Source organism: Hydra vulgaris, chromosome 07 (genome assembly GCF_038396675.1).
Source record: "Hydra vulgaris chromosome 07, alternate assembly HydraT2T_AEP".
Classification (NCBI taxonomy): Eukaryota; Metazoa; Cnidaria; class Hydrozoa; order Anthoathecata; family Hydridae; genus Hydra; species Hydra vulgaris.
In genome coordinates, this window is record NC_088926.1 from 37,433,744 (window position 1) to 37,452,500 (window position 18,757).

Genomic DNA, 18,757 nt, shown 5'->3' on the forward strand with positions numbered 1-18,757 from the left:
TAAGTAGTGAAATTGTAGGGTGAGTCAGAAGAAGTAATATGAGATAGAAGACTTATAGAGATCATTACATGGTCAGAACCACCTAAAGGAGAAAGAAGTGATACTGAACACAAGTTCAGAGACAAGATACAAATCAAGAAGTGAAGGTAAGTAATAAAGGTTGTCTGGAAAACGAGTCACAAAGTTGACTATTTGAATAAGAGATTGAGAAATGCAAAAATTTAGTGCCAACAAAGTCAGTGGAGTTAAAGCCAAGACATTCAGTGTGATGAGTATTAAAGTCTTTAATAACAACAATATTGGCAGAGGGGTAAAAAGAAAGAGCATGGTCGATTTGATTAGAAATCATATCTAAAAGAGTGCAGTCTTGAAAAGAAGGAGAATAAAAAAGAACAAAGAGAAAGGTGATATAGTGAAGAGGTGCTAAACAGAAGCATATAAAAGAATGGTCAAAGAATTCAAACCTGATTTCACAACAAATAGGTGAATTGATGCATATGTTCACCCAAAAGTAAAGCTTGTGACTAATAAAGTCTTTGCAAATCAAAGGATTGTACCCATCAATCCACTAAGATCTAAAGAAGGAACAGCGGAATATAAATTAGTCTCATAGAGAGCAAGCAAGTCTAGTGAATTTTGGTAAAATTCAACTGATGGAAAAGTTGTTCACAGTACATGAATATTTGTAAAAGATATATTAAAACAGTTAGATGGTAGGAATGGCTTTTTATGTTTTATATTTAGGTTTACTTTTGACATGATTTAAGTTTAAAGAGAACTTGACTCATTCATAGACAGAGCACCGCATCCAAAGCAATGAGCTATGCAGTTGTCTCAATTCTGCTAACTAATCCAAGTTGTAACTTAGAGCTTCTTATGTGGTCTTGACAATGTGAGCACTAACAGGAAAACCTTTAATGTGCAACATGGCACTGTTAATACTCTGATATTTTACAACTGTTGATGGAGTCAGTCTCTCTAAGCTACTACAGAGTTTCAAAAACCTTACCACCAGCCAGCCTCAGAAATACTAAACTAAGTATTGGAGCTGTGCCCTCATTAAGAGGTAACAGGAAGAGATGCATAGCCACTATCATTATTACTAACACAGTTGCACAGCCACTACAATGAAAACTGGATAGATGTTTATGTTTATAGACTCAGACAACAACACATGCAAATTTAAAATTACTGTTGCTGAAACTTTGCCACAACTTTAAAAGTTGCAGCAACGTTGTATCAAACAAACATCAGCAACAAAAAAGCTGTGTTTATTCTCACAACAGTAACACATACTTTCAGCAACCAAGATAAAGCTATAACAGGGTGGCCCATCAAATTTGAAAATAAAATTTTAAGACTTCATCATAAAATTTAATTTTCAAATTTAAAATGAAATTTGATGAAATGATCATTTTCTCAAACAATGCCCTACCTCAATATGAAGGATGTCTTCCAAACAAAGATTATGAAGAACTTCTTATACTCATGTTAATTTTCCTGGGACATTGCTTTGCAAGGGGTGTTGGTTTCAGAGTTACTGATGCATTTCATCATTAGAATAGGATGTTAAAGTTGTTTTACACTGAGACATTGTCTTGGAAGGGGTGTTAGTTTCAGAGTTCCTTGTGCATTCCATCATAAGAAAATGATGTTAAAGTTGCTATACAATTGAAAATATTTCTGTTTTAACACGGATTTAAACTAAGTATAAGAGCAGTTTGTCTGACTCATGTCACATTGACTCATCTGAAGGCTTGGACCTCCAAATGCATTCAATGCTCCGAGTATCAATCTGAACCACACTCATACGATTGCAGACTACCATTTAACTAATAACCATAGTGTAATCCTAAGGTGGCTCCCAGTGTAATTGGGAGCCACTAAATGTTAATTATGGTACTTAAGCAAAGAAATAGTACACCTCTTTATAACTGGACACAAGTGAGACTGGACAAAAGTGAAACTGGAAACAAAGCAGAAAATGTTGAAAAAACTAAGAAGGAGAAAAAGATTTCAGTGATATTGAAGAACATGAGAGCAAATAACGTTCTCAATAAATAAAATAGCATTTTTTGAGTGTAGTGGCCCCCTTGACCTTGGGGAGGCAATTAACATTTTAAAAAATAGTAAAATCAATCACTAAATAAAAAAAAAAACCTTTTTATCTTTTGTTTACTTAGTATAAAAATCTTTAAAAAGATGTTTTTTTTTAACTTAGTAATCTAGTTTTTATTGATGATTATGTTCACTTTTGACTCAAAATTGGCTTAAATTACAAAATTTAATCGTTTTTGTGTGAGGATTTTTCGATCAATCCTTGGAGTTGTTTTTCCAAAGCCATTTAGTTTTTCTTACCAAAAGAGACATATACCTAGTTTAGTAAATTTTTGATGGTTTTAGATAGAGCTTGTCGAGAGCAACTAAAATATATATAAGAGTAAGTTTTGTTCATATATTATAGAATTATATCTAAAAATAGTTGGTCCACTTTTATTTATATATATAAATATATATATATAAATATATATATATATATACATATATATATATATATATATATATATATATATATATATATATATATATATATATATATATATATATATATATATATATATATATATATATATATATATATATATATATATATATATATATATATATATATATATATATATAGGGTGGAGTGAATTTTAGTTTTTTTTACAATTCGTTTAGCCTGGGTGTGCAAAGGTTGTCTATTCATTTCAGAAACACTCTGAAAAAATATCAATGCTCTAGGAAATTATCTTGAGGTGCCTCAAGACCTTTAAAATTTTAATGGGTCCCTAATATTATGTAAAAAAAAATTTTTTAAAAGTATGTCATGTTGGGTCTCAAAAGAAGCAAAATTTTATAAAAATTTCAAAAATAACAATTATTTTATAAAAAAATTATTATTTAAGATTTTTTTGAAATTATAATTAAAAAAAATAAACTTTTTTCATTTTTAGTTTAAAAGGTCATTTTTTCTGCAATAAACTATAAATATATATATATATATATATATATATATATATATATATATATATATACATATATATATATATATATATATATATATATATATATATATATATATATATATATATATATATATATATATATATATATATATATTAGATATATAGAGAGAGATATATGCAGATATATAGATATATATCTATATATATCAGATAAATATATATAGAGAGATATATACAGTTGCAATCAAAAGTTTGGAACATTGCATAAAAAAACACAATTTTCATTAAATTATTCATTTATTTTATCAAAATACATTAGTAACATTACAATTGACAAAAATAATATCTTTGAAACATAAGTTAATGTTTTATGAATTGAATAATTGAGGTTAATACTTGGTATGATGTCCTTTAGCATTTAAAGAATTAGCTAAGCGGGTAGGCATAGAGTGAATGAGCTTTCTTAAATATTCAGGAGTCATAAGTTAAGTCCATACCTGCCTAATTTTTTCTTGTAAATCATCTGAAGATGAGGGTCTTAGTTTCTAAACTTTGATATTAAGATGATTCCAGCAGTTTTCAATGGGATTGAGGTCAGGTGAGTTACCAGGCCAGGGGCTAATAATCTCAACCCAATTCTCACGCAGGCAACTGCTCACAAGCTTGGCCCTGTGACAGGGTGCTCCATTATTCTGAAACTTGTGGGTATTTGTGATGTTCATGAATATTTTAAGTTTTTCTTTAAGTACTTTAAGATAAATATTGCTGTTTATTGTGGCGTTAGGAGGCATAAACCATAAACCACCAGATTGATTTGCTGTAATGACACCTCATACCATGATTTTAGGGCAATGTTTTACTGTAGAAAGCAAATACTGGGGGTTGCATCGTTGCCAAGGTGGGCGCCTAACGCTTGTAGAACAACAATCAAATTGTTTAATTAGTGATTCATCACTAAAAATTACATCCTCCCAATCTTCCGCTGACCAGTGCTTGTATTTTTGACAGAAGGCAATTCAGTCTCTAATATTTTTTGAGAAAAGCAAGGTTTTTTTGCCGGAACATGGCTATTTAAGTTAAATTGTTAGCACAAACATCTTCTAGTTGTCATAACACTTGGTGCAACACCAGTTTGGAATATCTCACATGAAATTTCAGAAGCACTGGCAAACGTATGTGCTTTTGTATAACAATGAATGCAATTATCTGCCCTTTTAGTTACCTTTGGTCATCCAATTTTAACTTTGCTTTTAAAATTACCAGTTTCTTTATATTCCTTTAATGTTTTTATAAGGTAGCTATGTGTTACATTAAAATGTGCAACAATAAAAGTCAAGATCAATCCTTGTTCACATAGAATAACAATCTGAGCACAATTTTCTGTTGTTAATTAATTAGTTTTTCCCATAATTATTTTATTATTTTTTGCTAAAATAACAACAAGCTATGACTAAAACCAATTTAGAGATTTGAAGCAGAACATGTATATAATAATACTCAAAATTTTTAATGTAAAAGAATATTTCTAAACAAATATTTCAAATTTTCTGCAAATTTTAAAAATGTTCCAAACTTTTGATTGCGACTATATATATATATATATATATATATATATATATATATATATATATATATATATATATATATATATATATATATATATATATATATATATATATGTATATATATATATATATATTTATATATATATATATATATACATATATATATATATATATATATATATATATATATATATATATATATATATATATATATAAATTATTTACAACAATTTCTATTTAGAAAAAATAAAAAAAAAGAATGAATATAAATACTTCAAGATTTTCAATGTTTTCTCTGTCTTTTAACAATTCTTTGTTTTCTTGACAAACTATATTAAATTTGTATATAATTATCTCAAAATGAAAAAACAAATTTTTAACTTTATAAATATAATTTGTAATAATAATTCAAACCTTTAAACTTTTTTTTAATTAAATTAGCATTAAAAAAGAATATTAAATATCACCTTTAAATACTTCAACCTCGTCTTCTTCAAAAAATTCAAGCTTTTCTTCATCACATGGCTCAACCTCTGTAAAAGATAACTTAAGACTTTTTATTTTAAAAGATCTGAGCTGTTCTACTTGAGATAATTCAAGCTTCTCTGTGTCAGATAACACAATTTTCTCTACATCAGACAATTTATACATTTCTGTTTCAGATAACATAAGTTTCTCTGTATCAGACAATTTAAACATCTCTGTTTCAGATAACACAAGCTTCTCTGTGTCAAAGAAATTAGGCTTTTCTGTGTCAGACAACCTAAGCATCTCTGCTTCAAATAACACAAGCTTTTCTGCATCAGACAGTTTATGCTTCTCTTCAATTAATTTAGCTTTTTCTACTTTAAATGATTCAAGCTTAACTTCTTCAGTTGATTCAAATGTATCATCTTTAGAGAATTCGAGCTTTTCCTTTAAAGAAGATTCAAGCACCTCTACTTCAGATGAATTTAGTGCCTCCTCATCAAATAACTCAAGCATCTGTTCTGCAGACAGCTTAAACGCCTCTTCTTCAATTGATTTAAACATTTGTACTTTAAACAACTTAACATTCTCAACTTTAAAAGATTCAAGGATCTCTTCTAATGATGATTCAAGTTTTTCTTCTTCAACTGATTTAAGCACATCTACTTCAAATGATCTTAATTGTTTTACTTCAGAAGATTCAAGTTTCTCTTTGTCTGGTGTATCAAGCGTCTCCTCTTCAAATAATTTAGGCTTTTCTTCTTTAAATAACCCAAGTTTCTCCACTATAGATGAATCATGCATCTCAACTACAGATAAGCTATCTATCTCTAATTTAGATAATACAAGCTTCTTATCTTCAGATGATTCACACTTCTTTTCTAAAGATGATTCAGACATTTCTTTTTCCGATGAATTAAGTATCTCTATTTCAGACAATTCAATATCTTCTTTTTCAGCAGGTTTAAACTGTTTTACTTCTAACAAACTATCATCCGATATTATAGATTCAAATTTCTCTACTGATGGTTCAAGCTTTTCTTTTTTAAATGATTTAGATTCCTCTACTTCAAATGGTCCAAGCTTAACTACTGCAGTTGATTCAAGATTCTTGTCTTCATTTGATTCAAGGTTCTCTTTTAAAGACGATTCAAGCATCTCTACAACAGTTGAGCTTAGTCTTTTCTCATTAAATAACTCCATCTTCTCCTTCTCAGTTGATTTTAACTTTTCTACTTCAAATGATTGAACATTAACTATATCAAAAGATTCGAGTTTTTTGTCTTCAATTGATTCAAGTTTTTTGTCTTCAAATGATTCAAGTTTTTCGTCTTCAAATGATTCAAGTTTCTTTTCTTCAAATGATTCAACTTTCTTTTCTTCAAATGATTGAAGTTTCTTTTCTTCAAATGATTTAAACTTATTATCTTCAGAAGATTTAAAATTATTTTCATCATTGCCATCATCATCATTATTTAATGATTTTTCCTGATTTAGAATATTTAAAAATGAAACGTTTTCTAAAACAATTGGATCAGTTCCAATATCGCAATTTTTACAGTCATCATGATGATCAGTTCCTACATCACAATACAGTGTTTTAGCATTACAAAGGTTAAAAGGAATATCCTCAGTATTTACAACCTGTACTGAATTTATAGAGCATAGGTCAGACCAATTAATGCTATCATCATTACCTCCATATGTATGTAAAGTACCAGCTTTTTTATTGTAATTTGAGTCTTGAATTGTAAAATTTTGTACTGCAGCATTTTCAGAAAAAAACATATTAACAAATGACTCTTTTAATGTTAGAGATTCTAAAATTTCAACATTACATAATTCATAATTATCCGCTATTAATGTTTCAATTTCATTGACTTTTTCCAAAATTTCTTCTTCAAAAACTTCAGTTGCCCAAAGTTTTATTGAACATTCTAGAATTTCTACCTCATTGATAACTGAAGTTGTTAAGTCTTCAAATTCTATGGGTTCTATGTAACCATACAATACATTATTATCTACACTTTCATTAGCTTGATGCAATAACCATGCAGAATGAGTACTTTGTAAAGGAATCAAATCTGCATTTACAAATTCACACTCTTCGTTCCCATGTTCCTCTATGTCGCTTTGAGGAACATTAAACTCTTTTTCTGTTTGATCAAAAACAATGAACTCTTCCTCATCACTTGATGTGTTATTACCTAAAAGGTTAAACTGTAAAGCTTTAAGGACATCATTCATCTGAGAAATTTGTTTAGTTACTCCGATATCTTTATTATCTTTATGATCACTGTTATCCATTATAGGTGAATCAGCATGTTTTCTTATAAATACTTGAGGAAAAGAAAAACCTGACAGACCTATCTGTTGATCTTTTCTATCAATTCTCCTACCATAATTATCTCCATTATCATTTGAAATAAAAACTCTATCATTGTAGTTAACATGCTTATCAATATTTTTTGAAATATTTTTATAACATATATGTTCATCCACTTCTGATTGATCAGCTGAAATAAATTCATTGATATCATCATTACTGTCACCATCATCATCTGCATCTTCACCAGCATCAATAGAATCAATATTACTAGGATTATTACAGTAATCTTCATCATCAGAGGAAGATTCAGAAAAACTTAAATCAACAATATTTTCCAAATTATCTTTTGAAACTGAAATAAAACTATCTAACGAAATCAAGTTGTTAGACAAAAATGTTTTATCATCAGAGTGTGGCATTGAATTGCAACTAATATTACCTAAATGATGAATGTATGAATTGTTTTCAGAAGAAATTCTGAATTCAAGTGCCTCCTTTCCAATTATTGATTCATCAATACCTTTAATGTTAATTGCATTTACACTGCTGAAAATAATTTCAGGTTTAACAAACGACTCCTTGACATTTTCTTTCACAAGACCAAAATTATTCAAATCAAAATCATTTTTGATTTCTTTTAATTGAATATTGGAATCTGTATCATTAATGAATGAGTCATCATTAAAAACCGGTTGAAATTCAACAGTTGCTATAAATCCAACTGATTGCTCGGGTTCGAATACGGGAAGAATAGTACTACTAATCGACTTGGCATCAGGAATTTCAAGCTTCTTTTCAACAGTTTCCTCTGCAAGTACAGATTCATCAAAAACATTATTGTTAACTTTATTTTCCTTGTTAAATATTACTTCAGGTTCAACAAATAATGATTTGTTCTTTTCTTTCACAAAAATGAAATTACTAACATCAAGTTCATCTTTAATTTCTTTTGATTGAATATTGGAATCTGTATCATTAATAAACAAGTCATCATCAAAAACCGGTGGAAATTCAACAGCTGTTATATATCCAATTGATTGATCGGGTTCCGAAACAGGAAGAATGCTACTATCAATTGACTTAGAATCAGGAATCTCAAGCTTCTTTTCAACTGTTTCTTTTACAAGTACAGGTTCATCAAAAACATTATTGTTAACAATATTTTCCTTGCTAAATATTACTTCAGATTCAACAAACAATTCCGTAACATTTTCTTTCACAACAACAAAATTATTCAAATCAAGTTCACCTTTGATTTCTTTTGATTGAATATTGGAATCTGTATCATTAATGAATAAATCATCATTAAAAACCGGTTGAAATTCAACAGTTGCTATATATCCAACTGATTGCTCGGGTTCAAAAACAGGAAGAATAGTACTATTAATTGACTTAGAATCAGGAATTTCAAGCCTCTTCTCAACTGTTTCCTTTGCAAGAACAGATTCATCAAAAACATTATTGTTAACATTATTTTCCTTGCAAAATATTACTTCAGGTTCAACAAATAATGATTTGTTATTTTCTTTCACAAAAATGAAGTTACTAACATCAAGTTTATCTTTAATTTCTTTTGATTGAATATTGGAATATGTATCATTAATAAACGAGTCATCATCAAAAACAGGTTGAAATTCAACAGTTGGTATATATCCAACTGATAGCTCAGGTTCAAAAACAGGAAGAATAGTACTATTAATTGACTTGGAATCAGGAATTTCAAGCTTCTTTTCAATTGTTTCTTTTGCAAGTACAGATTTATCAAAAACATTATTGTTAACAATATTTTCCTTGCTAAATATTACTTCAGGTTCAACAATTAATGATTTGTTATTTTCTTTCACAAAAATGAAATTACTAACATCAAGTTCATCTTTAACTTCTTTTGATTGAATATTGGAATCTGTATCATTAATAAACGAGTCATCATCAAAAACCGGTTGAAATTCAACAGTTGGTATATATCCAACTGATAGCTCAGGTTCAAAAACAGGAAGAATAGTACTATTAATTGACTTGGAATCAGGAATTTCAAGCTTCTTTTCAATTGTTTCTTTTGCAAGTACAGATTTATCAAAAACATTATTGTTAACAATATTTTCCTTGCTAAATATTACTTCAGGTTCAACAATTAATGATTTGTTATTTTCTTTCACAAAAATGAAATTACTAACATCAAGTTCATCTTTAACTTCTTTTGATTGAATATTGGAATCTGTATCATTAATAAACGAGTCATCATCAAAAACCGGTTGAAATTCAACAGTTGGTATATATCCAACTGATAGCTCAGGTTCAAAAACAGGAAGAATAGTACTATTAATTGACTTGGAATCAGGAATTTCAAGCTTCTTTTCAATTGTTTCTTTTGCAAGTACAGATTTATCAAAAACATTATTGTTAACAATATTTTCCTTGCTAAATATTACTTCAGGTTCAACAATTAATGATTTGTTATTTTCTTTCACAAAAATGAAATTACTAACATCAAGTTCATCTTTAACTTCTTTTGATTGAATATTGGAATATGTCTCATTAATAAACGAGTCATCATCAAAAACAGGTTGAAATTCAACAGTTGGTATATATCCAACTGATAGCTCAGGTTCAAAAACAGGAAGAATAGTACTATTAATTGACTTGGAATCAGGAATTTCAAGCTTCTTTTCAATTGTTTCTTTTGCAAGTACAGATTTATCAAAAACATTATTGTTAACAATATTTTCCTTGCTAAATATTACTTCAGGTTCAACAAATAATGATTTGTTATTTTCTTTCACAAAAATGAAATTACTAACATCAAGTTCATCTTTAATTTCTTTTGATTGAATATTGGAATCTGTATCAATAATAAACAAGTCATCATCAAAAACCGGTGGAAATTCAACAGTTGGTATATATCCAACTGATAGCTCAGGTTCAAAAACAGGAAGAACAGTACTATTAATTGACTTGGAATCAGGAATTTCAAGCTTCTTTTCAATTGTTTCTTTTGCAAGTACAGATTTATCAAAAACATTATTGTTAACAATATTTTCCTTGCTAAATATTACTTCAGGTTCAACAATTAATGATTCGTTATTTTCTTTCACAAAAATGAAATTACTAACATCAAGTTCATCTTTAATTTCGTTTGATTGAATATTGGAATCTGTATCATTAATAAACAAGTCACCATCAAAAACCGGTTGAAATTCAACAGTTGCTATATATCCAACTGATAGCTCAGGTTCAAAAACAGGAAGAATAGTACTATTAATTGACTTGGAACCAGAAATTTCAAGCCTCTCCTCAACTGTTTCCTTTTCAAGAACAGATTCATCAAAAACATTATTGTTAACATTATTTTCCTTGCTAAATATTACTTCAGGTTCAACAATTAATGATTTGTTATTTTCTTTCACAAAAATGAAATTACTAACAGCAAGTTCATCTTTAATTTCTTTTGATTGAATATCGGAATCTGTATCATTAATAAACGAGTCATCATCAAAAACCGGTTGAAATTCAACAGTCGGTATATATCCAACTGATAGCTCAGGTTCAAAAACAGGAAGAATAGTACTATCAATCGACTTAGAATCAGAAATTTTAAGTTTCTTTTCAACTGTTTCTTTGGCAAATACAGATTCATCAAAAACATTATTGTTAACAATATTTTTCTTGCTAAATATTACTTCAGGTTCAACAAACAATTCCTTAACATGTTTTTTCACAAGAACAAAATTATTCAAATCAAGTTCGTCATTGATTTCTTTTGATTGAATATTGGAATCTGTATCATTAATAAACGAGTCATCATTAAAAACTGGTTGAAATTCAACAGATGGTATATATCTAATTGAATGCTTGGGTTCTAAAATTGGAAAAACACTATTACCATTTGACTCAGAAACTCTAGTTTTCTTTCTAACTGTTTCCTTTGCAAGTAGGGATTCATTGCTTTTGTCTTGATCATTTTTAATTTGAATTTTTAGTGAGGTTTCTCTATTATTAAGATTAATAAAATCTTTGCTAAGAGAGACTTTTGAATTTTGCTCATGATACGTGTTGGTATTATATTGGACAACTATTGCACGAATGAGCTTTTCTTTTGTATTTATATTTATTTCCTTTGTAATAATATTGCTTTTTGTATCAATTACTTTTTGAGCATTATTACTGTTTAAATCTATGGAAAAATGTGGATTTTCATCTTTTGAGACATATTCTGTTATAAAAACCACTCTTCCAATAATGCCTCTGTCTACTCCAACAAAGAGTCTCCTTAAATCATTGTAGAATTCTTTTATAAATAAAACAATGTTTCCAACATTTTTTTCCTGAGCAATTATAAAATATTCAAAGTGAGCATTATAGTTTATACAAAATCTTTTTATGTCCTGTGCTATATCATCTTTCATATCCTCTGTTGTATTAAGGTTATTTACAACAACAGTCATTGTTTGATTTTTTTCAGTGTTCAATAAATGTACAGCTCCTAATTCTAAAGAAATGTCATTTTGTTGCATAGCATCATTAGGAGTGTTGATACCTTCTTTTTTTTCTAAATTTTTATAAACAAATTTGTAAACACCTGGTGAAGATTTTAATAAGTTCAAATTACTTTCAAGGTTTTGGTTGAAATCTTTTTGTTTATTATCTGCATAGTTTAGTTCTAATGAGCTTTCTGATGCTAAAATCTTCTCTTCTTTTTCTTCCTCTAAAACAACAAACTCTTCGTCGTTATCTTTTTTGAATCTTTTATTTTCTTTATCTATATCTAACTTTAAAAAGATTCTGTTTTTCAATTGGTCCTTAATTTCTCTTGTCTCTACAGCAACTACATTATTACTTTTTTCTTTATTTTTTGCATTCAAATTAAACTTACCAAACATTCCTTCTGGTTTCATGTCTTCATCTTTTATATAAGTATCATTAATTTTTTCACCTTTAACAGTTTGAAGCATTTGCCTAAATGAAAATGATTTCTCGCCTGATTTTATAAGTGGTAGCTCTCCCATCAATTTATTATCTTTCATTTTTGATAAGTTGTTATTGAGTTCATTATGCCCAGAATTTGTCAGTAGTTTAGAAGAAGTGTTGGGTGAGAATAGTTGTAGGTTATATGATGAGTCATAGCTGCTGTTAGTTGATGATTCAAAGTTGTCATAAGTTTGATCACTGTTTTTGTCATCTTTAACTGATATAACAACATAGTTTTCAAATATATTGCTAGCTATTGAATCAACACTCTTCTCAATACTAAGTTCAAAACTTTTTAATTCACCGTTTTCATCCTCAACAAGTACTCTACCAGGAGTTATCTCTAACGAGTTTTCCAACTCTGAGTTACGATGTGGTATATCATTATAATCTACTACAAAAAAATCATCATCTATATTGTTTTTGTTTTGATAAGATTTTGTTAATAACTGATTAGATGATGTTTTATCGAGGTTAATGATGTATTGTTGAGCTTTTTGTTTATCATATTGCAAAACATTTGTTTCCTTAAAAGATACATCATTTTTTATCTTGATTGTTTTGGAAGGCAATAAAGGCACACTCAATTTGCTTTTCTTAACATCAATAAAACTTTTGCCATTAGAAATTGCGTCTGATTTTGATGACCAGATAACCTGATTTTGGGTGTTGTGCCCACTTAATGTGCCCAAAAAATTGCAATAGAGCATTTTCAATTTTTGAGAATTTTCAACTAAAATAAAATTGTCATCGTCCACATTTTTGTCAGCATTATTTAAAAACTCATTAGCCAACTCACATTCATCAGTTTCAACTATTTTGTCTTCTATTGTTATTGATATACATGATAAATCTTTTATGGGTTCAAAACTTTCATGAAGAACAGGTTCAATTGAAAAACTTTTTTTCTTTAAACTAAATGGTCTTTTGTCTTTTTTATTTTTTGTGGATGTGTTTAAAATATAAGGTTTCAAAATATAGGCAGAAGACTGATTTGAATTGAGTGATAAACTCTAAAATTAAAAATTAAACAATATAAAATTATTTTATTAAATTCAACTTTATAATGATAATAAATGTTTCTTTTATTTATTTATTTATTTATTTATTTATATATATACCCTGTAGTACCAATTGAAGTGCGAAGTTTGTTTAAACTTGTCATGTTAACAGGCATGTGCTTTTTATATAGTTCCCGCATTTATTTGTATTGTTTGAATAGATTCCTGGAATTTATTAATTTATTTGTGTGTTTATTTGTAGATTTTTTCATAATGGATAGTATGGAAGGAAAAGGGTGTGCAGTTATAGCATTATTAGACGGGAAGAGAAAACCGTATCAGATTTTCAAAAAATATTTCACCATAGAGGCCAAATTTAATCGACAAGATGATCGCGTCTACGCGAAAAGTCGTGCAGAATTACCTCACCATGTTGGATATGTCACCAGACACCACCATCCTGAACAAGTTATGGTTTGGGCGGGGGTTAGTGCAATGGGCAAAACCCCATTGCATTTTTGTGAGTTGGGAGTAAAAACAAAAGAAAAAATTATCAGGAGGACATTTTAGAGGTGGTAAAACCTTTAAATGACTCGTTGTTCAATGGGGAACAATGGTCATTCCAACAAGACAGTGCCCCTTCGCACAAAGCGAAGACAACACAGAGGTGGTTGACAGCCAATGTACCCGATTTTATCTCTACGGATGCCTGGCCGTCAGCATCACCAGATCTTAATCCATTGGATTATGCAATCTGGTCTAAACTGGAGGCAAAGGTGTGCTGCAAACTTCACACTTCCGTTGATGCCCTCAAGCGATCACTTCTCAGAGAATGGGATGCTTTATCCATGGATACCGTGCGTAAATCAATCGAGGAATGGCGTCCAAGACTGGAGACGTGCATACGGGCAAAAGGGGGTTATTTCGAGGACTCTCTTTATTAATGTGTACTTTAGCATTTTAACTAAAACATAACATGCATATAATATGTATATATTACATTTGTTCTTGCATTAAAAACATGTTCTCTTAAATTTTATTACTGAATTAAAATTTCGCACTTCAATTGGTACTACTAGGTATATATATATATATATATATATATATATATATATATATATATATATATATATATATATATATATATATATATATATATATATATATATATATATAAGTATAAGTATAAGTATAAGTATATGTATATGTATATGTATATGTATATATATATATATAAATAATCTTTTTTTTTAACATAATAAAATATGTCGTAATACTTATAATACAAACATAATAATCATAAGTATTCCAGAAAACACTAATGTTTATCCCAATGGAACCAGTATATTCCTGCAATAAAAAAAGGTCTGGAGAAAAAAATCCTCTTGAAGATTACTTATTACTCAACAGATATTTTTAAGTGTATTTCTTTATAATTTTTCTCTGTACTGTAACTGTCTTAAGTTACTTCTTCAACATATTAGTAGTTTGTTTTATGCTATGCGTTAAGTGCTTAAATGTCACAACATAGTCAACCATTATTTACATTAATTTAGCATTTTTATCTCCAATATTTATTATTTTTATATTTATATTGATTTTTTATGATTTTATTTTTATTCTTTAACAGTACTTATAACTTTAGATTATAATAATTACATTTAATATTTATATTTGATAACTATTTTTATTATTACTCCTACAATTATTAATATTATTGTAATTATTATTATTATTATTATTATTATTATTATTATTATTATTATTATTATTATTATTATTATTATTATTGTTATTATTATTATTATTGTTATTATTATTATTATTATTATTATTATTTTTATTATTATTATTATTATTATTATTATTATTATTATTATTATTATTATTATTATTATTATTATTATTATTATTATTATTATTATTATTATTATTATTATTATTATTATGTTATTAATATTATTACTAATATTACTGTTATTAACTTTTGTTTTATTTTATTTTATTTATTCTTATTTAACTTTTTTTTGTTTTTTTTTTCTGTTATATTTTTTATTGTTATAATTTTGTTGTTTATAGTTAAAATTAAAAAACCAGCCTCCTCCTTGGGCTTGCGGAGGTGAATAGCATTAAATTAAAAAAATTTTATTGCATTAACATTATGGTTTTAAACAATTTTTAAATTACCCATGTTGTCCTTCAAAACATAAGCAACTGAACAAAAAATTCTATTTTTTTAACTACATTTACTGAATAGAGCATATTTTATTTTTTTATCAAAAAAACAACCTTTTAAACTAAATCAAATAGTTAATATTACAAATAAAGAAAAGATTTGTATATAATAAAAGAATAAACATAAATATATATAAATACAAGAATAAATGTGTTGTTTCGTAAGTATTGGTATTTCAATGTAAAAATATTGTCTTCCAAATATTAAAAAATAAGGGTTAATTTTTGCTGTTGGTGTTGTATTATAAGGAATGATATTAAATTGAGATCAGGGTTTTGTGCTGTTTTTGTAAAAAACCAACAATATCAAAGACTTCTTTTTAAATTTTTTTCCTTTATAATGACAGGAAACAAGTTGAATTATCAAAGATTATAAGAAAGAAATCAAATTTTTAAAAACTGTTACATAATTCTTGATTAATGTTGATCAAATATTATTCATTAAAATTAAAGTCAATTGTATGTTGAATAATAAAATGGTTTAATAAAAGCAGTTCTTCAAAAACAGGACATAAAGGCAAAAGACCATGCAAAAAATATTGTTCCTTTTTGACAACGGAAATAATACTAAACAAAAATTGAATTTTTTAATGTCTGAAAACAATTGCAGGCAATTTCAACTTTCAAGAATTTTGAGCTTCAGAGCAGCAAAAAAATCTTTTATTTCTCCAAAGAATCAAAAAGCAAAAAAAAATTTGCAAAAAACTAGAAAAGCTTTTGCAAATGCTCAACACTGGATAATGATAGGAAAAGAGTTGTGGGGGTTGAGGTTGAGTTGTGGGGAGCAATGAATCATAACACAACTTGAAAGATCATGATTTGAAGGAACGTAGACCTTTAAATTGTTATTATTAAGGTAAATGTTTGTATCCTATATACACAACTGGGTTGTTTTTCTTATTTTAGTGGAGTTGGACCTAGTGGACCATTGAATAAATGGCATTATGACATTTTGCTTATTGTGATATTCTTAAGGAAAAGATGGTTCCTCCTGCTTATAATAAAATGCCTCTCCTATAGACATTTCAATTAGACAACAATCTGAAATACGCATCTAAACTCATTAAATAATGGCTTGAAATGAAACAAATTGAAGAAATGAAGCAACGAGCCCAATCACCTAATCTCACTTTGATTAAAAATTTATGACATCATGTTGAACTATTTTTAAACAGTAAGAACACTGCAAAAATGTTGATGAGCTATAAAAAGTTACTAAAGCTGCATGGAGTAAGGTTACACAAGAAAAAATTGATAAACTCATTTAGTCAAAAAAATGTTTAATGATCCTAAAAAGTAAGGAATATGCTATTTATTATTGATTTGAGTTTTTTCCTTATACATAATATTAACAACTTGATTCCATTTAAGTTTTTTTTTGTAATTTTTGTATTCAGTTATTAATGTTGAAAAAATAGAACTTCATGTTTGGTTGCTTATGTTTTGGAGGACAGTGTATCTACAATGGTATTTTGTATTTATTTAGTATGCAATAATATTTTGCAAACATTTTGAATATATCTTGTATACAATGGTATTTAACTAAGTAAGTTTAGTTTTTAGATTCTTGGTTTATTATCAATGTTTTTATTAAAACAAATAATTAAAAAATTATATTTATTTAATAAAACGGCTTCATATTAAAGCTGTGTTTTAAATTTATATTTTATATTTTATGTTTTTAATTTATTTAACAAAGCTTTAATAATATTTTACGATTTATAGCAAACTAAATTAAGTTTTATAATACAATTTAATTATTTTTTATAACTAAAAACCATATATTTGTCTATTATCTAATATATGGATTTTATCTTGCTTTTAACCATTTTGCTGAAAAATATTTGATCGGTTTATTAAGAAGCATAGCATATTTCTATAAATGCCATGACTGTTTTGGTAATATTAAATGGTAATATTATTTAGATCATAAAGCTGGATTGCATAATCAAGATTCAATCAATCAAGACTAACTGATTCTGATGTACCAGTTGTAAAATAAACCCAACAGAAATCAAAGAAAAAGATAATTGTTCTTTAAATGCTCTAATATGTAAATAATATTCCTTAATTGCTACCTTTTATCTTTTTCTTTCTATAACTCTTTTTTGATTTTTATTGAGATTTTGTAAAATGTTTTTGTAATAGATTTTACATACTGTTAGGTTTTAAATCCTAAATTAATTATTAATTAAAATCATCTAAAACCTGTTAAAAAGTTTTTAGAAGGTTTTAGATGATTTTAATAAATGATTAAGACTGAACAATCAAGACTGAGCAATAAAATATAGTTGATGGTATTAGTTTTACAAAATAGATTTACAAAGGGATAACTCTTAGTATATACTTTTGTCTCTTAGAGGTCCTTAAGTTTAATTAGATCAATAAATGATAATAAAAGACTTTTACTAACTTTTTAAAAAGTTAATATCAAAAAACCTAGCTTCTTACAAGGCTAACTCTATTTTGTTTGTTCAAAAACTAGATTAACAAAAATGTTTTTTAATGCTAAAAAACATTCAACAGCAAGGTAAGATATTTAAAAAAAAAGCACAGTGATAATGAAAAAAATGCACAGTGATGATGAAACAGTGATGATGAAACAGTGACGATGAAACAGTGATGATGAAACAGTGATGATGAAACAGTGATGATGAAACAGTGATGATGAAACAGTGATGATGAAACAGTGATGATGAAACAGTGATGATGAAACAGTGATGATGAAACAGTGATGATGAAACAGTGATGATGAAACAGTGATGATGAAACAGTGATGATGAAACAGTGATGATGAAACAGTGATGATGAAACAGTGATGATGAAACAGTGATGATGAAACAGTGATGATGAAACAGTGATGATGAAACAATGATGATGAAACAGTGATGATGAAACAGTGATGATGAAACAATGATGATGAAACAGTGATGATGAAACAGTGATGATGAAACAGTGATGATGAAACAGTGATGATGAAACAGTGATGATGAAACAGTGATGATGAAACAGTGATGATGAAACAGTGATGATGAAACAGTGATGATGAAACAGTGATGATGAAACAGTGATGATGAAACAGTGATGATGAAACAGTGATGATGAAACAATGATGATGAAACAGTGATGATGAAACAGTGATGATGAAACAGTGATGATGAAACAATGATGATGAAACAGTGATGA

The 18,757-nt window shown here is 27.5% G+C and overlaps 1 protein-coding gene across 4 annotated transcripts in view; it reads right to left on the reverse strand.

Moving 5' to 3' along the window:
• LOC100210173 (uncharacterized) overlaps nucleotides 1–18,757 on the reverse strand; it is a 133,301-nt gene that overhangs the window by 90,217 nt on the left and 24,327 nt on the right. For all 4 annotated transcript variants that reach the window (XM_065801791.1, XM_065801793.1, XM_065801790.1 and 1 more), the window contains exons 10-11: nucleotides 5,041–13,348; nucleotides 4,847–4,902 (exon numbers count right to left, since the gene is read on the reverse strand). In XM_065801791.1, the coding sequence (XP_065657863.1) occupies nucleotides 4,847–4,902; nucleotides 5,041–13,348 (8,364 nt within the window). The remainder of the gene's footprint in view (nucleotides 1–4,846; nucleotides 4,903–5,040; nucleotides 13,349–18,757) is intronic.